The 22,515-nt window shown below is 49.3% G+C and overlaps 1 protein-coding gene across 1 annotated transcript in view; it reads left to right on the top strand.

Moving 5' to 3' along the window:
• Window positions 1-11,555: 11,555 nt before the first annotated feature.
• Window positions 11,556-22,515, top strand: part of MTMR8 (myotubularin related protein 8) — a 28,805-nt gene continuing 17,845 nt past the window's right edge. The window contains exons 1-6 of the mRNA XM_063170289.1: window positions 11,556-11,617; window positions 13,402-13,524; window positions 14,407-14,569; window positions 16,661-16,818; window positions 18,322-18,450; window positions 20,161-20,295. Coding sequence (XP_063026359.1) covers window positions 11,594-11,617; window positions 13,402-13,524; window positions 14,407-14,569; window positions 16,661-16,818; window positions 18,322-18,450; window positions 20,161-20,295 — 732 coding nt within the window. The 5' untranslated portion in view covers window positions 11,556-11,593. The remainder of the gene's footprint in view (window positions 11,618-13,401; window positions 13,525-14,406; window positions 14,570-16,660; window positions 16,819-18,321; window positions 18,451-20,160; window positions 20,296-22,515) is intronic.

A 22,515-nucleotide genomic window follows, 5' to 3' on the forward strand; every position in this document is an offset into this window, starting at 1 on the left:
CCCAGGTGGTGCTGAACATTGCAGGTGGAACCAAAAATCAAACCCAGGAAGAGCTGAACCAAATCTCTGCTGCCTCAACGTCTTTGGATCTCAGACAGGGCTGCAGATTTCTCAGGTTAGGCAGCTGTAAGTTTCCTTTTCTGAGATGCAGCTCCTCCAGAACTGAAAGGATTAGAAGCCTGAAATGCTGCAAATCTCCCAGGAAAACCTGCTCTTAAAATCTCCAGCTCTGAACTGGCCGAGTTGTTTTGCGGAGATAATCAAAACTCTACAATTTTTGTGAAAGTTGTAAAGCTGGTATGTTTATTACAGGGCTGGACATATGTGGGAATTGTTCTTTTAAAATGACATGTGTACTTCTGGGAACTTCTTTTATCTTTTCCTCAGATACATATGCATACAGTTTCACAGTAGGTTCATACATGTTTATTTTTACAAATTTCTTGTAACATTTGCTGCTAGTTTTTCTTTATCAGAAAGAATTCTTAGGTTAGGTTGATTTGCTCTTATAGCAGTTTCTCTGTCTCTATCACTTTGTGTCTTCTTTATCTCTGTCTTTCATTGAAGCAGTTTCTTTTGAGCTTAGGCTTTGCAGTCAGGCTACACAGACTTAAAGATGTACATTTTACTTAAAGTAATTTTTACTTAAAAATTGATTTCTATTCTGGAGAATTTTTACTCTGTCTTAGAGTCTTTGACCCCTGGGCTCTGATGATTTTCTGCTGAATCTTCCTGCAGCAGGATTGCTGAGCTGAGAGTTGAACGCTGCTGCCACAGCTTGGCTTTGCAGCTCTGAGGGGACCCTGACAGCTCCAGCTGTGCTCTCTGCACCACTGGGGCTCTCCAGAGCACAGCTGTCAGGCTGGGGAAGAGCAAATTAATTTGTATTTCTGGCTGTGCATTCCCTGCCAGACAGGAGAGCTGGGCAAGGTGCTGGAAAATAACCCAGGAATGATTTCCTGAGGAGCTCGTGATGGAGCAGAGGGGCTGGGGATGAGCTCAGGGTGAGATGCAGCTGCCAGCACAGCAGAGATGCTCTGGAGGAGGAGCTGGGCACCTTTTCTCAATCAGGGCAGTGGAAAGTGCACAAAAACCCAATTTCACTGAAGCTTTAACAAGCTGGAGGCTTTCTGTGGGCTGGCAGGGAACTGCAATGAGCAACCTCAGAGCAAAAGGTGAAGAGCAATCATGAAGGTTTTGGAAACTGGTTGAGGAAAAAGCTGTGGAGATGCTGGAAATAAAGAAAAGAAAGTTATTGAGAGGAAAATGTCAGCAGGGAAGAGTCAGAGAGAGGTTGGAGCAGACAGAACTGGGTTATATTTATCAAGGTGATAACCATAACAATATGCTGGAAGTCTGGCAGGGCTGCTCCCAAGAACACTTGAAACACTGAAAATCAAGACAAGAAAATTACCAGCTAATTTCATGCAGGAACACATCCTTCACAGTTATGTTAAGAAAAGAAGATGGGATAATGGAGAAGCTTTGCTAAATGGCTTTTTTTTTTTTTTTTTAGACAAGGAATGAGGTGGTGCCACAAATGGAGATTTGGGAGCCCAGAGCTGCAGGACAGACACAGAGAATACACAAAGCAGCAAAGAGCAATTCTGAATAAAACACTCAGTGTGCAATGGCCTGTGGGGATGAAATCTTGAAACTGGGCTTGAGGAGGCTGCAGAGCCCTCCCTCCAGGCTGCTTGTGCTGAATTTTCCCAAAACAAAGTCTGGGCAACCCCTGGGAATGTGGATGTTGTTCCACACTCCAGCCCCATCACCCAGGCTGGAATAAAAGCAGGACTCAACGGGCTACAAAACCTGGGATAGCACAGGGATCAAATCTTTTCCTGGTGCCCCTCTCTCCTTTCCCCTCAAAGTTTCACCAGGGATGAATTTGGATCTGGAGATCTCAAATGTCCTGACAAGATCTATGTGAACACAAAACAGTGAGCTCAGGAAGGAAAAGCAGCTGGGAAGTCCCTGAATCACAAACTGTGGCATGTCCAGTCCAACTGAGCACCTGGAATTTAAGCAAAGGCAAATATTTAAGGCCAACAGTTCACCAGACTGTGCCCACAAATATTTGAAGAAATTCAGAAAAGTTCCGTTCACTTGGTGTTTTTACTGTATTTTAATTTTTGCTCCATGGCCATTAAAATAAAATCTGATTGATTTTGAGTAGAGAAGGAAGGAAAATGGCCACATTTCATTGTATCCCTATGCCCAGGGAACAACAGAAAATGTTGGAAAACTGAATTGTCCTTCCTGTCCTATTAACCAAGAGGCTCAGAGCACTGGTATTTAAGGATACTCAATCAGAGCCAAACCTCAGCCTCTGAGCCTCTTTCAGCTTGATGATTACTACTATAAGTGATGTTTTAATTTTCATCTAAAGCCAAGAAAAGTGTTTTATTCTCCCCAGCTGGCTCAGAGATAAGGACTGAATCCCCAAAGAAGTCATTGAGCAGTTCTCATGTGTTTCTTTATTCCCCTGCTCAAAGCCCTTCCCTGGTCTCTGATAAGAATGCAGAATAATCAGAAAGGGAGGAGAGGGTTTAAAATGTGGCTTTGAGGTCTCTGCCACGTTCAGGGCTGTGGCCTTTCTCTCTCCTGCCGCCTGAGGGGTTAGCTCAGATCCCTGAATTGTGTCAGGGAACATTCCAGGAACTGAAGTGTTCCCTGATGGAATGCCCACTTTTAGCCAGCACCAGTTCAGGTTTTTCACAGGCTCCTGTTGTTACATTGATCATTAAATCACCAAAACTTTAAATCTGCTAAAACTAACACTGATGAGCTTCAATAAGCAGAGCCAAAGGGAGGTGAAGATCTGGGATCTTTAATTTGTGACCCTCCACTTTCACTGGGATTTGCCTCTGATTTCACCAGTGCAGGGAGGCTCTGCCACGCTCCCAGCAGAGATCAGCCCTTGCTGGTCCCGGGATCTTGCCAAGACCCACCACAATTCCAAGGGCTCCAGGACAGGTTCAGGCAGTGCTAAAAGAAACTCCTCTCCAAGAGCCCAGCTCTGCCCTGGTGCCTGAGCAATGAAACGCTCCCTGAGAGCCCTCTGACACCAGAGGGTGCCAGGCACTGGGAAACACAGATTTCAGAGCTCCCAGTGCTCCTGAGCACGGGGGAATGCACAGAGATGAGAAAATCGGCTTTTATTTTCAGCTCCCTCCCTGGAAGGGGAGGTGTTGAGCCTTGGCAGAGCTCAGGAGGGCTGGACACAAAGCCCCAGCACTGGCACCGAGGTTTTCCAGGGGAACAGCCGGGTCCAGCCCCATTCTCCATCTGGATCCACCCCCAGGTGTTCTCAGAGTGCACAGCTTGTAAAGGACCTCTCTGCATTCTAAACCACCACCAAGACCTTTGGAAGGCTTTCCCAGAACCACAAGGCTGGAAAAGCCCTCCCAGACCATGGAGTCTGTTCCCCCAGCACTGCCAAGCCCAGAACAAACCCCTTTGCTTTCCCCAAGCAAAGGGAAAATTGAAAGGGCAGTTCCTCACGTGAAATAAAACTTTTCAACTTGATAAATTATCAGCTGAAGGTTTGGCCTAAAATCTCTCATTTCTTTGACAGAGAAGATAAAAATAATTCGTCCTTCTCTGTTCATGTATTTTTACCTGTCCCAGCAATGGCAAATTTACTCCTTTTTCTCCTACCAGCCCTCTAGAAAGACCAAGGTGAGAAACCACCAGGCTGGAGCTTGTTTGGCCTTGCCTGATACCAACCTGTGGGTGACAGGAATTTCAGCTGCAAACCCAGAAGTGAAATTCCCTCGTTTTCAGATCCTGTTCCCATTGAAACATCCCCTGACAGTGGCAAGGTTGAACATTTGAAATGAAGGGTGGTGTTTGGTCTGGAAATCTTTAATTCTAATCAAAGGGCTGAGCATGGAGAAATATCCATGGGGTGAGTCTGTCTGTGCTGGGATGGGGATTTATACATAATGGAGCTGGAGCTCTGGGATGGGATTTTATTTCCCCATTTATTTTAGAGAGCTCCCCTTTGGTGCTGTAACCAATCCCTGAGCTCTGCTGCAATGTCAGGCAGGAATCACCTGCAGCAGTGAGAGGCTGGGGGACAGGGACAGGGACAGGGACAGGGACAGGGACAGGCAGGACTGCAGGACTAATGAGGCAGCCTTCATGTGCTGGGGGCAGGCAGATGTGATACAGGAATGAGCCTGAGTCTCATCTGGCTGGCATTTCCCAGCTGCACAAGTGTCACTGGAGTGAGTGGCACTGTCCCCATAGGAGGGTGATGCCAGGAAGGGCTGGTGATGCTGGCTCAGGCACTGGGAGCCCTGGCACTGGGTGAGTCTGCAGAGCCGTGTGGGCAGTCCCTGCCCTGCCCTGGCACAGAGAACCCTGAGCACACTCTGGGACCACTCGTGGCATTCCTGGCACCCCCAGCAGCTGTGGCAAACCTGGGCTCTGCCAGCTGCTCCTTAACTCAGGAGCTGGAACTGAACTTAGAGAGGCACAGAATTGTTCAGGTTGGAAAAGCTCTCTGAGAACATCGAGTCCAACATCCCCCAGCACTGCCAGGTCCCCCAGTGCCACATCCACACAGCTTTTAAATCCTCCAGGGATGGGCACTCCAACACTGCCCAGGGCAGCCCTTTCCAGGAAGGAATTTCCCCCAGTGACCCATCTAACCCTGCCCTGTTGAACCCTGAGGGTGTTTCCCCTTGTGCTGTCACTTGTTACAGGGACAAAGGACTGACCCCACCTCATGCCCTCCCCAACAGCTCCAGCAGCCTCTGGAGATGTGGCTGCCCCAGGATCAGGGAGCTGGTGCTCTGCACACAGCTTTCCTTGGCCATGGCACAGGAGAGTTGGTTCCAGAAAGAAAAATCCTCATAAAATCCTCATAAATAATAAAAAAAAAAAAGCTTCAAACCAAGGGGATGTGGCAGAACATCCTCCCTGCCCCTCGGGGTGCTGTGCTCCTGCTCTGGGGGTGATGGATGGAGTTTGAGTCACACGGGGACTGACAGAAATCACTGCTTGGCATGAGCTCCCCAGCCAGGCTTTTTTTGTTTATAGACTCCCAAATTGCAATCAAATCTTGGTTCTTGGTGAAGCCACTGCTGTCCCAGCTGATGGCCTTGGAGAGGGGGTGGCAGCTCCCACTGGGGCACATTAAACTGGCTCTAGGACACACTGATGGATGGCTGGGCTGCCTGTTTAAGGCTTGATGTTCTTCTTCTCTGTCTTTAAAACTGCTCTGGTTTGAGTCTCACAGCCAAAAGCAATCAATATAACCCACAAATGTGCATGTTAGAAAAGAAAGGTGAAATAGGAGAGCACAAGGAGGGTGAGGAATTGTTCACACTCAAGGCAATAATGGATTTCCTGAAGGGGATGTCAGCTTTAGGGCTGTGAGGCACAGAAGCACAGCTCATCTTGTGGCAACTTTCCTTCCTCCTGCATTTCCCAGCCTTTAGTGGAGGTAATTATCATACTTCCATTAATTGACCCTGTCAGCAGGGAGCAGAGGTAGCATGGAAGTTCTGGGATGGTATTCCAGATGGGAAATGGAACCTAAGAAAGCACTCTGCCCCTCTGGAACAGGGCAGCTGACTCTGGAAAGATCAGGGAAACCCTTGGGATCAGGGGTGAGTGGGCTGATCAGGAGAAACACCCACGTTCAGTTTTGCCTTCCCTTGAATCTGCCTTTGTACCTGTGGATAAAGCCACAAATTTCAGCAGAGTGTGTTTGGTTTTCCTGGCTAAGGACAAAGTCACCTCGCTGTCCTTTCTCACCCAGAGCCTGAGTCCTCCCCACGCTGCTGGTGACACACCCTGCACTTGTCCCTGTGTCCCCCTGGTGCTCCCCTGACCCTGGGCTGACTCAGCCCAGCCATGTGTACCGGCTGAGCACAATTTCACAATAAAATCATCGGTCACTTCTCAAAAAGGGGCACATTTACTCAGCCACTTGGAAGAAAAAAGGGAAATGCAGCCTATAATTCCTTTTATTTACAGTGAGAAATGAGGCATGAGTAAGATGATTAGAACTGTAATTAAACAAGAGAGTCAGACCCACAGATTGGCACAAGATGGAGAAGGAGGCACTTGGAGAGAACAGCATCCTGAATCCTCAAGTATTTTTCCCACTGCAAGCCCCAGGGACACCTCTCCTTAATTTGCTGTCTAACAAGAAGCTCTGCCCCAAAGCCCCTCTGTTTACCTAGGAATGAAAGCTGGGCCTGAGGAAAAGGTCGAGCCAATTTTCTCACTGAAATATCCTGCACACAGAGACATGCAGAGATCCTGAAATCTGAGCTTCATTACAAAGGGAAAAACAATTTCCTAAGGATGACAGGGGAAAAGCCCAGAGGAGACTCTGTCTGCAGCCAAGTAAAACTGGAGTCTGGCTCCAATCCTGAATTCTACCCCTCTCTGGCACTTGCCAAACACCAGCTCAGCTCTGCAGATGCCATGAACATCCTCACACCATGTTGCATTCCCGTGCCATGGCTGCTCTCCTTCCTGGATGATGCAGTTCTTGGCACGTTTTCCACAGCTCTCCCGAGCCCACATCCCAATTCCCTGGGATAGGTTTCGGTGTCCTGCTGGGAGACAGATAATCCACCCATTGTCACCAGGGATTGATGCCTCAGAACAACTCCATTGCATCAAAGAAAAGCAGTTAGGAATAAATTTGCCACTGCTAACAAGCTTGACTGGGTCAGAGCTTTGTGTGCTGGAACAAAGAGTTTAAGACCCTGGAACATGTTTGGATTGCAGAGGAAATTCCATTCAGTCTCGGGAATGGATCGCTTGAGTTTGTAGATCAGGTCTTGCACTGGAGGAAGATCAGACCCTCACAGGGCACCTGCTCTGCTCTAGAGCTGGTTCAACAAGATCTGGGGTTTTTTGAGGTGTCAGTGGCAGACAGAAGGCACCAAATTCAGCACAGTGCCAAGGGGAAGACAGTAATTCCCAGCTCTGTCATTGGCTCATCCATCCATGCAGGGCTTAAATCCAGCTGGGAGCCCAGTGTGCAATGGGAGCTGGCACAGAAGAGTTCCAGGAGACAACTTTGGCACCTGGCAGCGGGGTGAGGAGAGCAGCTCTGTCCTGGGGGATCCAGGAGGGTGGAGAATGATGGGCTGTGCTGTGCAGCAGTGACAGACACGCTGCACTGCCTGAGATTTGTCTGGAGCTGTAAACACATCTGCTCTGGCCTTGCCCAGCCCTCCTCCCGCTCCCAGCCTGTGGATGCTCATGCCAGGGAGTTCTCAGGAAGCTGTCTCCTTGGGAAAGGCAGGCTGACGGCTGTTTGCTCAGCTTCAGAGCAAGGAGAATTTCTCTGAGTGTGTCTTGGGATGCTCAGGAGGCTGTTCCCACTCAGGAGGGCAAACCATGCCCCTGAATTATTAGACTGTTAAAAACAAGAAGTGCAGCTCAAATTGCAAGACAATAAACAAGAAGATTCTTGTAGAATAATTTTGAAACTGAGAATCATCACAACCTGCTCCTGGCTGCTCACTGGAACAGAGAAGGAAGTTCCTTGTGTGGGCTGTTTGTTCATACATCCAGTTCAGCCCCAAGAGTGACAGTGAAACTCTGTGTTCTTCACTTCCCTTCCTGGACTCTGCTGGAAGAGGACACAAGTGTCAGGTGATTCCATCACACCCACTAAGATGACATTTTAGCTTATTTCCATTAAAGCCATCCAGCCACAGCAACTGTGAAGGGAAAAAAACACCAACTCTACCAAACCTTTGCTTCCCTCAGAGCCCCTCAGTGATTTTCCATCTCGGCAAGTGATGCTTTAATTAATGCCATCTCCTGCCTGGGAGCAGGGTGGGGGCTGTCCCAGAGCCCCAGCACAGCGTGGGGAGCAGGTCATTAATCCAAGGCACAGCAACACAACCAGCGAGGCTAAAAATCCCCAGGACACCTGATTGCTCCACCTGATTGTAGGGAATTGAGGGGAGGAGAGGGTGGGCCCTGCATGCTGAGTGCCAAGGCTGCTGCAATCACAGCCCCTGCCTGCTGGAAAACCTCTGGAAGGGAGAGCAGGGCTGGGATTGGTTGTTACTGCAGCAGGAGCAGCTCAGAGGCAGCACCTGTGGGGCTCCTTCAGCAGCACAAGGGATGAGTTGATTGTGTTCAGTCCAGCAGGTCCCTGGATATCCCATGGCATGGAAATCCAACCCCAGAACCACTGCACTGCCCCAGAGTGGTGGCACTAACATCATCACTGTCCAGGGATGGCAGCAGGAAAAGGTGGAAGGAACAGCAGAGATTATTTTCCATGAGGTACTTTCAAAACCTTCAGTTGCATCATTTCAGGTCTGTCAGCACAGGCTGTAATTATAATCCCAGAATCCCAGACTGGTTTGGGCTGGGAGAGACCTCAAAGCTCATCCAGCCCCTCCCTGGCAGGGACACCTTCCCTACCCCAGTTTACACAGAGATGTGTAATTCCTCACAAGGACCCTGACACCAGCTCAGGAGAGCAAAACTCACTTAAAAATCGCCTGGGGATAAGGAGAGTCCCAAGGGTTGAAGTCCACAGGAGCCCCTGCCCAGCTCTGCTTTGTTCCTCTCAGCAGCCTCACATTCCCTGGATTAAGCTCCTTGTGTGTTTCTCCTCTCTGGGAAGATACTTCACAACCTATTTGTGACAGTCAAAATTCTAAAATACAGGCAGGATCTGTTCTCCCTGAGGCTCTTTTTGAGAGAGCTCTTTCTTGACTATCCCTCAAGTGAGGAAAACAAACTCCAAAGGCTGAATTCCTGCGGTGTTTCAGCTGCCCTTGGCACCCTCTGCACATTCCTTGGGCTCTCTGCCTCCCAAATTATGGCACCCAGTGTTTGGGCAGGTGCTGGGGGTGGAATTGTGTCTAAACTCATCCTCTCAGGGTATTTTTGGCAGCATTCTCTTGATGACACTTGTACACAAGGCTTTGCAACAGCCCCTCTGCCACTCAGTGTGGGTGCCTGGTAATGCCCCCTCCCACCTTCTCGCAGTAAAAATAGCACAAGAAATTGTTCTTTTCTCAAACATCTCCCCCCAGAATGTCATTTTCATCTGCATCACACAAGATTTCGCTGTTTTGTTGATAGGGATTTATTGTGTTAGATTTTATCTGCCTGTTAAACACTTCCTAAGTGGGGAGTGAGTAATAAAAATGAGATTACAGGAATTGCTTGGTGGGGAACAGACCAGACCTACAATTTAGCTTGCTTGTTCCTGTAAACTAAGGAACTTCAAACTGATCTGCAAATTGCAAAATAAATTTAGAAAATCACTTTTCTAAATTTTCACAGCACAAAGCCTGTCCAGCAGGGTGAGAGTGAATTGCAGAATCAATGCCAATGTAGGGAACTCAGAGCAAGACCAAAAGAGTTACAGATTCCTGTAGCACAGGGGAAATTCTGGAATAAATGTGACTTCAAATGACATTAAAAAATGGGTATCCTGAAGATGCTGTGGGCAGTGCTCAGCAGTTCAGTCAAGGATGGGACATTGCCGTGGTGGCCTTGGACAGGACATGTCCAGCATTGTGCCAGTCTTCCTTTCCCTTTCCCTTCCTTTCCCTTTCCCTTTCCCTTTCCCTTTCCATCCCATCCCAAACCTTCCCAAACCTTCCCAAAATTTCCCCCTGGAGGAGAGGTACAATTGCCCCTTTAAGTCCAATTCATCTCTGATCTGGGTAGGTTTTTATGCATTCAGCTTCTTCAGATGTACCCAAAGTGCATTTTCTAAGCTTCACACCGTGGCCTAGTTCTCTGTTTATTTTCTTCTGACATCTTTGCCTCATCTCCTCAGGCTCCATAAATGCAGATTTCAGACAGAAGATGGGCACAACCCATCTGTGACTTGGGAAAAGCTCTCTGGAAGAAGTCAGCTCTCCTTATTCCCTGAGATTCCCACTCAAACTGATCCCCGTGGCACAAGTGTGGGGAGAAGCTGTGAGGGTGGCAGTGCCTGGCTGAGCAATGCAGCTGTTCCTTCAGCGTTCCTCGTCTCCACATCCTTATTTCTTCCCTCATTTTTTATTTTTGTCTTGTTTTTGCACTTTGCTTAGGGAAGAGGAGGAAGCTGCATTGCTATTCCACAGGTACATTTTGTGCAGTGCTGCAAAGTCCCCTAAGTGATGCCCACCCCGTTTATTATTAACTTTAAAAACCACGCTCATCCTTCTGCAAACCCCAGGAGAAGCTACCGGGAGGAAAAACGACTTTGGATCACGTGGAGCACAAACACAAAGCCTTAATTAACGAGCGCTGCCCCCACTAATTGCAGAGGAGGAGCCTGTGCTGCTCCGCACCGGGAATGACAGGGAATTACAGCCCGTGTGTTTCTTCTTGCCTTGATCTCAGGCTGTGTGGGTTTGTACGAGCGGTAGAAATTATACAATATGGAATAACAGCCATGGAAGGTGTCCCAGCCCATGGCAGGGAATGGAACTGGATGAGCTTTAATGTCCCTTCCAACCCAAACCAGTCTGGGATTCTGATTTTGCTGTAATTAAAAGCTGTCAATTCTCATGCTCGATACAAGATCACCAATAATTAAAATCTGTAAATTTTCAGGCTCGCTACAAAGTCACTAACATTTAAAACCAATACATTCTGAGGCTCCTGAAGGGAATTTTTCGGCAATTCAAGGTTTGGCTTGGAACAAACGCCTGGGAGCTGCTGCCCTTGGGGCTGTGAGACACCAGCAGTGAACAGCAATTCCAGCAGTTCCTCGGGCTGGGCACCCACGGGACACAGCACCGTGCTTGGAATTTCAAACACACGGCAAACAGGACCAACAGGTGTCACTGGCTGTGGGAAGTGTGACAAGTGTTAAAGTGACAAATGTGCCTCCAACCCCTTTCTCCGGGGGAGGATGCTGTCAGCCTGCTGCTCACCCAGACGGCACAGCTGATGGCCGCATGCTTTGAGGGGGGGGAAAAAAAGGTGTTTTTTCCTGAAATATTCCCTGAGAGCTGCGCGATCGCTGGTGCTGGGAGGGGAAAAGACACGGGGAGAGAGTGGGACTGCAGCAGGATGGAGGGGAGGATGAGGAGGGTCCCGGGGGCTCCGGGCACATCCCGAGATCCGGGCATATCCCGGGGGCTCTGGGCACAGCTCGGGAGTTCCAGGCACATCACGGGAGCTCCGGGCACATCCTGGGGACTCTGGGCACAGCCCGGGAGTTCCAGGGACATCCCGGGGGCTCCGGGCACGTCCCGGGAGCTCCGGGCACATCCCGAGGGCTCCGGGCACAGCTCGGGAGCTCCAGGCATATCGTGGGGGATCTGGGCACATCGTAAGAGCTCTGGGCATATCCTGGGTTCCGGGCACATCCTAAGGGCTCCGGCCGCGTCCCGAGGACTCGGGGCAGCAGGTCGGGGCGCATCCCGTGCTCTCTGGGCCCACTCCCCGCTCTCCAGGTCCATCCCCTGCTCCCCGAGCCCATTCCCCGCTCCCCGGGCGGGCTCTGCCCTCAGCGCTGCCCTCAGCCGAGATGGCGGCGCTGGCGCGCGGCTCTCGCGAGGCGGGCGGGGCCGGGCGGGGCGGGGCGCGCGCGCCCTGATGGCGGCGGGGCGGCCCCTCACGGCGGGGCCGGGCGGCCATGGAGCACATCAGCACCCCCAAGGTAACCCCGCCGCCCTCCGCCCGCGGCCCCGGGCCGCTCCCCGCCGCCGCCGCCTCCGCTCCCTTCATTCCCCCGCCGCGGAACGGCCCTCGGGGCTGCGGGTGGGGGGCACAGCCGCGGTCCCCCGTGTTGGTGGCTCCGGCGCTCTGTGGGGAGGGGGCTGCAGTGCTGGGCAGAGCCCCGCTTTGGTTGAGGTGGTTTGGGGGTGATTCCGGAATGTTTCCTTTCTGTCAAAGCGCGGAGATTCCTCCCAGTCCCAAGGAGGGAATCAAAGGGTGCTTTTCTTTTTGTTTTTTTTTTTCTTCCATTGAATTAAGTCAAACATGAGCTCCGGGAATGCTGTGCTAAAAGGAATTGCATTTATTCAAGCAGCAGTTAATAATTTAATTTTCTCCTTCACTGCAATTAAGGTTATTGTTACTCGTTTTATTCTGTAGGACGTTAGTTTGGGGATGCTCCTCACCCCCTGCTCTGAGGTGCTCTGCTGGTGCTGCATGTCTGTACTGCCCTGAAAAGGGCAATATTGCATTTGATAGTTATATCTGCTGAAAAATAAACCTTCTAATAGGACACCGAGCCCAGGCCTCAGCTCTCCAATTTATTTGCTGAGATTTTCCATTTGCACTTGAGACATATGGAAGCTTGCACATTCAATACCCAGAACTGATCTATCATTTACTGCTAAAACATTTGTTTTCATTGTCCATCCAATTATTTTTTCCTATTATTTCTGCTTAATGGCGAAAGAAAAATTCCATCTACGTTCATTAGGCGGCAAATAGGCCAGGAGAAAATCAATCCAGTGCTGTAACATATTTTATTATGTCTGTGCTGAGTTCTTTAAAGCTGTTTTTTGTTAATTAGCTTGGTGTGGTTTATGAAATACACTTGGAGGCCAGGAAGCGAGTTACAAGAAGTAGCTACTAACAGGGAATGAGCAGTGGGAAGTCAGACTGGAGAGGGCTGTTCCTTTCAGAGCAACATGTTGATCACCCTGAGCACAGGCAAGTCTTCCCTTTGCAGTTCTTTGGCTTGTTATTTCTGCAGCCTCACGCAGTAACAAACTGGGATCATCTTGGCTGCAAATCCAGTAATCTTGTTAGGGTTTGCTGGTGTTGAACCACGGCTGTTTGCTTAACCTTCATGGCTTTAATTCATGGAGAAATAATTTGAGTTTATGGTGCAAGGCTGGCTTGGTGTTGCAGGGAACAATCCTTCAATTCTCTCCCCACCAATCCACCCTGTGACCTGAAGCAGCTTTCCCAGGTGTGTTTGCAGGCCAGCATAGCCACCCTCCCAGGGAACAGTTCCTAATTCCCAACATCCCATCCATCCCTGCCCTCTGGCAGTGGCAGCCATTCCCCTTTGTCCTGGAATTTAATGCTCTCATTTCCAGAATGAGCAAGTTTGGGAATTCCAGAGCCATAGCGGTCTTTTAGAGCATTTTGATCCCAAATGCTTCCCAGAACAGCTGGTTTGGAAGGAAAGACCTTGTGTTTTTCTGTCTTGCTTCATGAGCTGTGTATTAGAAGTTGAAAGAATGGAGCTCAATGGGTGTTCAGGCAGTGCTTCCATCAGAGCTGGACTTGGAGGAATTTCCCCTTGGAAGGGGCTTCCAGAAAGGTTTGGAGTCCCAGTCCCAGGGGTGTCTGAGGAAGAAGCGGATGTGTGCTGGGTGACAAGGTGGGAATTGGGCACAGGCTGAGCTCCATGATCCCAGAGGGCTTTTCCAGCCTCAGCAGTCCTGGATTCTGTGCTGTTCTCACGCTGTGCTCCTGCTGCAGGTGGAAAACGTGAAGCTGCTGGATCGCTACGCCAGCAGGAAGGCGGCGAGCGGGACCCTGTACCTGACAGCCACACACCTCATCTACGTGGATACCTCTGCTGAAGTCAGGAAGGAAACATGGGTATGCTGGCCTGCAAACACACCTGGGAAAGCTGCTTCAGGTCACAGGGTGGATTGGTGGGGAGAGAGTTGAAGGATTATCCCTTTTCCCCCCTGCAGGGACACCTCCCACCATCCCAGGCTGCTCCAAGCCCCAACGTCCAGCCTGGCCTTGGAACTTCCAGGGATCCAGGGGCAGCCCCAGCTGCTCTGGGCACCTCCCCACCCTCCCAGGGAACAGTTCATAATTCCCAACATCCCATCCATCCCTGCCCTCTGGCAGTGGCAGCCATTCCCCTTTGTCCTGGGATTTAATGCTCTCGTTTCCAGAATGAGCAAGTTTGGGAATTCCAGAGCCATAGCAGTCTTTTAGAGAATTTTGATCCCAAATGCTTCCCAGAACAGCTGGTTTGGAAGGAAATGAGCGCAATGGTGACGTGACTTGATAAAGTTCACTTAAGGAATTAGTGTCAGTTCAAGGAATGTAGAAAACTAATGTAATTTCCTGTTTAAAACTCAATATACAAGACCACTAAACGTGAATTTGCAGCTTTTAGAAGTGCAGACTTAGCCTGAAATGAGCCTGTTTTGTTAATTCTAAGGTGAAATGGGAATGACAGAATGTATTTCATGTGGAAGTGAAAGCAAAGCAAAGTGCATCAGGTAAACTGAGCTGCACATCTGTCTCCGAAAGCAATTTATGTAACTCTGTGGTTTTTCAGTCCTGCTTTAGTTCCCTGGGTTTTGGGTGCAGTTTAGGTTTGATGTCACAAATAAACCCATTTCCTGCTGCTCTTTAGTTGCAGGAAGCACAAACAGCTGATTGTATTACAGAGGTTTCCTATCTGCTTGCACTGCTCACAGCTTTATCAGTGACAAATGATGTTTATTCCCTTTTCTGCAGATCCTGCACCACCACATCTCCAGCGTGGAGAAGCTGCCCCTGACCACGGCTGGGTACCCCCTGCTCATCCACTGCAAGAACTTCCACGTGGCTCACTTTGTCATTGGGCAGGAGAGGGACTGCCACGACGTGTTCACCTCCCTGCTCAAGCTCTCCCAGCCAGGTGCAGGGCTTGGGAGCTTGGGAATGTGTGCTGGGAATGTCTGCAATGCTCCAAGCTGAGCCCTGGGAAAGCTCTGCTGCTTTGGGAGGGAGGAGTGGGGTCAGAATTGGCATCCAGGGACAGTGGCAGGGCTCAGGGGCTGAGCTCTGTGGAGCAGACATTGCTTCCAAACCAAACACAGTCCAAGGAGGATGGAGAGAGATTGTTTACAGGAGCCTGGAGTGACAGGACAAGGGGGGATGGATTCACACTGACACAGCAGGGTTGGCTGGGGGGGTTGGGCAGGAATCCTTCCCTCTGGGGGTGGGCAGGCCCTGGCACAGGTGCCCTGAGCAGCTGTGGCTGCCCCTGGATCCCTGGCAGTGCCCAAGGCCAGGCTGGACACTGGGGCTTGGACAGCCTGGGACAGTGGAAGGTGTCCCTGCAGGGGTGGCACTGGATGGGCTGATCACCTCTCTGTGATTTTGTCACTCTCTGGCAGTGGGAGTGACGTGGTCTCCCATGAGGAACTTCTGGAGAGCTGTGCAAAGTTCATATCCCTGACCTGGGCACTGCCAGTCCCTTGTGTCACCCAGCTGGTGGCTGTGTGCAGTTCTGCCCTTTGCAGCTGATCCAGGCATTCACAGAATTCCCAAATCCCACAGTTTGGCATCTTGGCTGTGTTTCAGCAGTGTGGTTAGGCTGCTCTGCAGTGTTTGCTCAGAGAAGCCTCTGCTTCACCCTGCCCTGACTTGGAGTCACTCTTGCAGTGTGACCCAGACACCCTCAAACCCCTGTGCTCTCTTCTGGATCCAGCTTTTTATTCCAGCATGGATGAATCTTCAGGCTTTTCTTGCAGGACAGCATTCCACTGAGCTCCTACCTGGCTTCTGCCTCTGGCACCCTCTGCTTTTGGGATGCTGGAACCCATTTTGGAGTTGTGTTATTACAAGGATGTCATTTGTAGTTGCAATTTGTGATGGTGTCACCAGGTTGAGGGAGGGGAATTAATGGCACCAGGGCTGGGCTGAATATCCTGTAGGAGAAATGGGCTTTGCCCAGTTTAGATGTTCTTTAATTTGATATTAAGGGCTGTGTCTACTCCCAGCACCCCCCTTGTGCTCTTTGGAGTTATTTTAGTTCTGAAGTTCTGCCTCTGATGCTGTAGCTGGCAGGTTTGTGGTGTTATGTTTAAAAGCTGTCACTGGTTTTTGAGGTTTGAAAATTAGAGGTCTGGGTAGTGCTTGATGTGTGGGAGGTGTCACTGCAGGGGCTCACACCAGTTTCCTTTGGTCTCTACTTCACTGTGTAAATGCTGTAGCTCTTTCTTTTCTTCTGCTTCTTGTTTCTTAACAGCACATTTTTGTTGTTTTAAGATGTCTGAGTGTGCTCCCTTCATGGATTTTTTGGCAGAGCACATCATTGCTGGTTATTTGCACACATGTGATGGACAGCTCTGGGTTACCTGCTCGGTACCCAGCTGCTTTATCAGCCTCTGACAGGTTTCCCTCTGTCTCTGGAGCTGCCTTGGGAATCACCTGGATGAGTTATTGGTTGGATTTGCATTTTATGAAGAGAGGGAAGGAGGTTGGGATGGTAAATGGGCACTTGTCAGAGCCAGCCTGAAGCCTTTGTTTGGCAGACAGCAATATTCCAGACACCCCTCACGTCTTCCAGTCTCAGAATTTGTTGCTGAGCAATGATCTTACAGGTGTGCAGGGGCTGTTGTATGAACTCTCCACAGAAAACAGATTTTTTAGTCCAGGTTTTAATGGTGATGATATAAATCCCATCTAACATGCTTACTGCAGTGAATTCAGGAGGAAATCATTAGTTTAGGAAAAATTACTTCTTCCAACTTGGGCTAAAACACTTTGTTAGAATTAATGTATCTCCCTGCATTGGGGAACTGAGTATTGGAAATTCCTCAGGATTTCAGGATGAATTTCAGCACTTGGTACTATCCCAAACCAAAAATCTATAAAAGTTGAGAAGTCTTAAATACTTTGAATGCTCCTCTGTAGCACTCAGTCATTGATCTCCAGAAGTTTTGGCCTCCCTGGATATCTTTGCATCTCTAACTTGTTGATTTTTTTTCTTTCCCCTTCCCAGTGAAACCTGAAGAACTTTATGCTTTCTCTTACAACCCCAAAATGTCCAAAGAGAGCCGGGAGATGGGCTGGAAGCTGATAGATCTGAAACTGGATTATCAGCGCATGGGGATCCCCAACGACTGCTGGGAGATCACAGATATTAACAAGGACTATGAGGTAATTCCTGCCCAAGGAGCCATTCCTGCCCTGTCTCCTTGTTATTAATGACAGCCCTGCACTGCCTCTGGGGAGGAAGGAGCTCTCTCAAGCACATCATCTTGATGGGGAGTTGCAGCTGATGCTCCAGGAGAGTCGCCTTGTTGTGTTTGATCCCCCTGGCAAGGGAGCAGAGCCTTGTTTTTCTGCAGAAATGTCAGCCCATCTGTTAGGCAAAGCCTCAAGTACTCTGAGCTGCTTTTGGTATTTCCAAGCCTGTCCCACCTGGCTGGTGACAGATGTGGAGGAGGGAAGGAAATGGCAGCAGTTTGGGTTGGTGGGAAATGAGGCAGAGTGGAGAGGGACTAGGGAAGGGAGGAAGGGAAAACAGCAGTGGAAAACAGAGCCTTTTTTGCTTTCTCAGTTGGATCTTCTACTACCTAAGGGCCCTCTGTCATTTCAGTCTGAGCTGCCTGCTGCTGTTATTTTCCCTGAAAGGCCAACTTGGATCTAAACAACATGAAACAAAAGCATTTGTCAGCAAGCTTGTTCAAAATCCTGCTCCACATTATTTCCCTTTTTATTTCCTCTGGGGCTCTGTGCAGTCAGACCTGGCTGTTGAAAAGCAAGGCAAGCAACTTCAAGGGAGACACCAACATATTCATAACCCTGAGTCTCCTTCCCTGGTAACTTTCTTTACTTTAAGCTCTGGATTGAAGAAATACAAGCCTGTGCTGTCAGAGGTGGCTGGCTGCCAGTTTTACCTGCCTGTGCCTGTGGGGCCTGAATTGAGCTCTGATGTGAGAGGTGCTGTTTCCAGAACTGCTGTGGCCTCTCAAAATCAGCAATCACCCAGAGGCTTTGCTTGCTGCAGTGGAACTCTCAAGTGCTTTAGAGTTTCCTCACAGTTTCCAGCCTGTTTTGGAGTTGTCAAGCCTGATGTAAAGCCAGGCTTGGAGAGCAGCTTATCTTTGAAGTCCATGCTGCACAGACTGTGCTTGTTTGAGGAGAAAGGATGAAGCTGCTCTCTGAGGATTCCACCTGAGTGCTGGAAGTGACTTCCAAGTTACATAACATTTAGAGAGAACTTTTTAAATAGTGTTAATTTCTTTTTTAGAAAAAGAATGGAAAGGAGTTCTTGCCTGTGAGGGTGGGCAGGCTCTGGAATAGAATTCCCAGAGCAGCTGTGGCTGCCCCTGGATCTCTGGCAGTGTCCAAGGCCAGGCTGGATGGGGCTTGGAGCACAGTGGAAGCTGTCCATGGCAGGGTGTGGGATGGCTTTAATGTCCCTTCCAACCCAACCCATTCTGTAAATCTCATTTAGAAACTTCCATGACATTTCTGCATTTAAAGAACTTATTTGAAGCTGCTTTGTGTCCAGTTTTTAGGTTCAGCTGCAGCGTTGATTGTTTCCTGCATTGTTTTCCTGAACACCTCATAACCTAATAAGCTAAAGATGAATTTTTCGTGAATTTTGAAGTGCTCAGGAGCAATATGTGGTTTTTTTGCTCTGTTCTCCCTCAGGTTTGCAGCACCTACCCTCCTGAGATCGTGGTGCCTCGAGCTGCCACCAAGGCCGTGGTGATGGGAAGTTCAAGGTTCAGGAGCCGAGGGCGGATTCCGGTGCTTTCTTACTTGTACAAGGAAAACAATGTTAGTGCTTCACTGCCTGCTGCCCTGGGGGGAGTGAGGGCTCTCCTTTTTGTCCACTTCCCTTCTAATGGAAGGAAAGAATAAGATAATTATTAGATTTGAGGCCTTTGAGAACTGTGCTTCTCTTAATGGCTTTCATTCTGAGTCACAGAATGAGCTGAAGGCAAACACTTGGAATGCATCCAGAGCTCTGCCAAAAGCACAGACTTTCCAGGCTTCCTGTTGGGAATTTTTTCTTAATCAGCTTTCAGCAATTCCTTCTGATGTGGGGTTTTTTAATCTCCTCTTTAGCTATATTGAATAATATACCAAGTTATATGTTGACTCTGCTGGATTTTCTTAGTATTGAAGAGGAGGAACCACCCTGAAATAAATCCCCACTAGTTCAGAATAAGTGAAGGTTTCATTTTTTTTTTTTCCACTGAAGACCAGAATGTAAATTTGTAACTTTGCTGCCTCAGCAGTGTTTTAGATGCTGATCTTAGGAAAATTCAGTCACAGCCAAATTGTTGTTTTCCTGAGGAAGCATGCCTTGACCTGGGCACTGCCTGGAGCTGTGCTGGAAACTAAAGAAATTTCCTTAAAATACACCCTGTGCTGCTCTGAATGTCCAACAGCAACTGATAACAAAAACTTCAAAGAATGGTTTGGAATAGAAACCAAATGGAAAACATGAGAAATTGCTGCCTTCCAGTACTTTCAGGAGGCTCATGGAAAGGAGGGAGAGGGACTTTTATATGGGAACCTAGTGACAGGGCAAGTAGGAATGGTTTTAAATTGCCAGAGGGCAGGGTCAGATGGGATATTGGGAAGGAATTGTTCCCTGGGAGGGTGGGCAGGTCTGGCACAGGGTGCCCAGAGCAGCTGTGGCTGCCCCTGGATCCCTGGCAGTGCCCAAGGCCAGGCTGGAGCACCTGGGGATAGTGGAAGGTGTCCTTGCCCATGGCAGGGGGCAGAATGAGATATTTTGAAGGTCCTTTCCACCCAACCATTCTGGGATTCCATGAACTGTTGACATTTGGGGTGGTGACCATCAGGCAGAGCAGGTGGAACCTCCTCACCCTCACTACTGCAAGTTCCCTGAATTTGTCACTTTGTGGAATGTCCCAGTGTGTGTCCCGTGACTCTGAGGGGTGTGGGGCAGGAGGAGAGGCTGAAGCTGTGAGCCCAGGGGCAGGAGGAGAGGCTGAAGCTGAGCCCAGGGGCAGGAGCAGAGGCTGAAGCTGAGCCCAGGGGCAGGAGGAGAGGCTGAAGCTGAGCCCAGGGTCTCTGGGACAGGAGGAGAGGCTGGAGCTGTGAGCCCAGGGGCAGGAGGGGAGGCTGAAGCTGTGAGCCCAGGAGCTCTGGGGCAGGAGCAGAGGCTGAAGCTGAGCCCAGGAGCTCTGGGGCAGGAGCAGAGGCTGAAGCTGAGCCCAGGGGCTCTGGGGCAGGAGGAGAGGTTGAAGCTGTGAGCCCAGGGGCAGGAGCAGAGGCTGAAGCTGAGCCCAGGGGCAGGAGCAGAGGCTGAAGCTGAGCCCAGGGGCAGGAGGAGAGGCTGAAGCTGAGCCCAGGGGCTGTGGGGCAGGAGGAGAGGCTGAAGCTGAGCCCAGGGGCTGTGGGGCAGGAGCAGAGGCTGAAGCTGAGCCCAGGGGCTGTGGGGCAGGAGCAGGGCGCTGGCAGCAGGCTGACCCTGTGTCTGTGTGTCTGTCTGTCTGTGTGTGTGTGTTGCAGGCCGCCCTGTGCCGCTGCAGCCAGCCCCTGGCCGGGTTCAGCGCGCGCTGCCTGGAGGACGAGCAGATGCTCCAGGCCATCCGAGAGGCCAACCCCGGCTGCCCCTTCATGTATGTTGTAGACACGAGGCCAAAGGTACCTCCATGGGCTCTGGGCTGCTTTTGAATCTCTTGTGTGAACGTGCTGTGCTGTTTCCAGTCATTCTGTCACCATTCTGGATCAGTCAGTCCTGCAGAGGAATGTGGGATTGGGCTCCTGGTCCAGAGTGTACAAATGGAATGTGAAGTTGATCCTGAGGATTTTTGCCTCCTGGAGTATCCTGGGTTTGAGGTTTGACGAGGTCTCTTGTGTTGAGATGACCCTGAGGTGTTAGAAAATCTCTTTTTCCCAGCCCTGAGACCGAAGAAGAAGACAGGATTCCTTGGCTCTTGTTCCCAAGGCTGTTTATTTTCTCTTATCTAATTCATTGTCTGTCTGATCCTCTGAGGTCTGTCTGGCAGGTTGGGTTGAGGGACACTGACTGCCCTTGGGGTGGTGTTATTTTTTTGTCCTAAAAACTACCTGTACATTATTTACAATAATTTTCCAATACCTATCACCTATGTTAGACAGTCTGTCTCTACTCTAAACCAATCCAGAAGTGCCACCATCACAGCAGAAGATGGAGGCCAAGAAGAAGAAGGAGACAGACTGGACACACCCAGATTCTTCCATCTTGCCTCCTGAACCCCCATTCTAAAACCCCAAAATTCTACATTTTCACCCTGTGACAAATTCTCTATTATTCTACTCAAACTCTCGTGGCTTGTACATCTTCACACAAAGTTGGCAATTGTTTCCATGGGCTAAAATCAAAGGCTCAGATGTTTGTGACTCTGTGCCTGGGTCTCTGAGCCCCTGCCAGGATCTGGAATCCTCCAGGGCAGCCAGAGCAATGTCCTGGCTCCTGACAGGTTTGTGTTCAGGATGACCTGATGGAGCTGGCAGCTGTGAACCTGGCTGGGACAGTGAAGCATTCTCCTGCAGAGTCCTAAAGGATAAAGGAGAGAACTGGAAGTGGAGTTGGAGAGAAGCCTCAGGATTCAGTTCCACAAGGCTGAAGTGCTTTTACTGGCAGATCTGGGAGGAAGTGCAGCTGTGAAAAGCAATCCCTCCCCTTTTCTTTCCTTTTAAAAGTAAGACTCATGATGGAGCTTAATGCAACTCAGCCCCATGATTTGGGGCTAGAACTTGAGAGCTGAGGGTTTATTTGAAAGGAAATATTTGCAAAATGAAAATTTTAATGACTGTCATCTTGAGAAACTGAGTTTAGAAACCAATTGCAATGATTCTCCTGTAAACATTTGGATTAGAAGTGTTGTTAGAAACCAATTAGAACACAAGGGTTTTCATAGCTCACAGTTATTTAAATGCAAAGATTTCAATTGCTCTGATTATTTGAAAATGGAGCTTTCTGAGAACCTGCTTCAGTGTTCAGATCTTGCAGTTATTTCATATAAACTACAAGATTAGTTAAACTGTGGCAAGGGCAAGAAAAAAAGTGTATTTTTGGGGAAACAAGGAGTGTTTCCTGCCTTGCTCCAGTGTGTATTTTGGTTTTACTGTGACATTCCCTGGAGAGCCCTGTTCTGCCATGATATGTGCATTTCTTCTGGGACAGACAGCTGCCAGTGGCAGGGATGTGCCACTGAAATCCATCCCTGGTGGCAATTTGTGCTAAAGCATTTAGTGACAAGGGGAGAATTTATAATTGGTGGCACTTCTTGTAAGCCATCCTGTCCCACTCTGGCAGAACTGAGGCACTGGGGTTATTTCACAGTTCTGAAGGTGTCTGCACCACATCTGACTCTTCTCTCCCAAAAGCTGCCCAAATTGATAAGGAGGGGTTGAGCTGCTCTGTTTTGTGTCCCCACCAGAGATGTCCTGGTAGCTCTTGAGCTGCTTTGGGGAATGTTAAAGCAACTGATTTCCTTTCTGCTTCTGTCTTGCAGTTGCTCTGTTCTTTCTGCTCAACTTCTGTGTTTCTGTGTTTCCCTCAGGTGGTTTCATTTTCTCTGTGCATGTATGTCTGAAAATTGGGAATTCCCTTGCTATTTCTATACCATGTATGTAAAAATGTTAAAAATTGCTTTCCAAGTTCTGCTTTCCAGTGCCTGTCTCTGAATTTCCCTAGATAAACTCAGGGCAGGTTTAGTGTCTCTGATAGCAGAAACTGGGTGTTTATACTACCCTAAGCAGGGCTTTAATGAGCCTCTGACTAATGAACTGCAGTAATTTTAATGAAACAACTGAAAGAACTGTCTGGGAGGTGGGGAAGTACAGCTGAGTAACAGCTTTGTCCAGAACTTTTCTGGG

The sequence above is a fragment of the Melospiza melodia genome, chromosome 16 (genome assembly GCF_035770615.1).
Source record: "Melospiza melodia melodia isolate bMelMel2 chromosome 16, bMelMel2.pri, whole genome shotgun sequence".
NCBI classification, from domain to species: Eukaryota; Metazoa; Chordata; class Aves; order Passeriformes; family Passerellidae; genus Melospiza; species Melospiza melodia.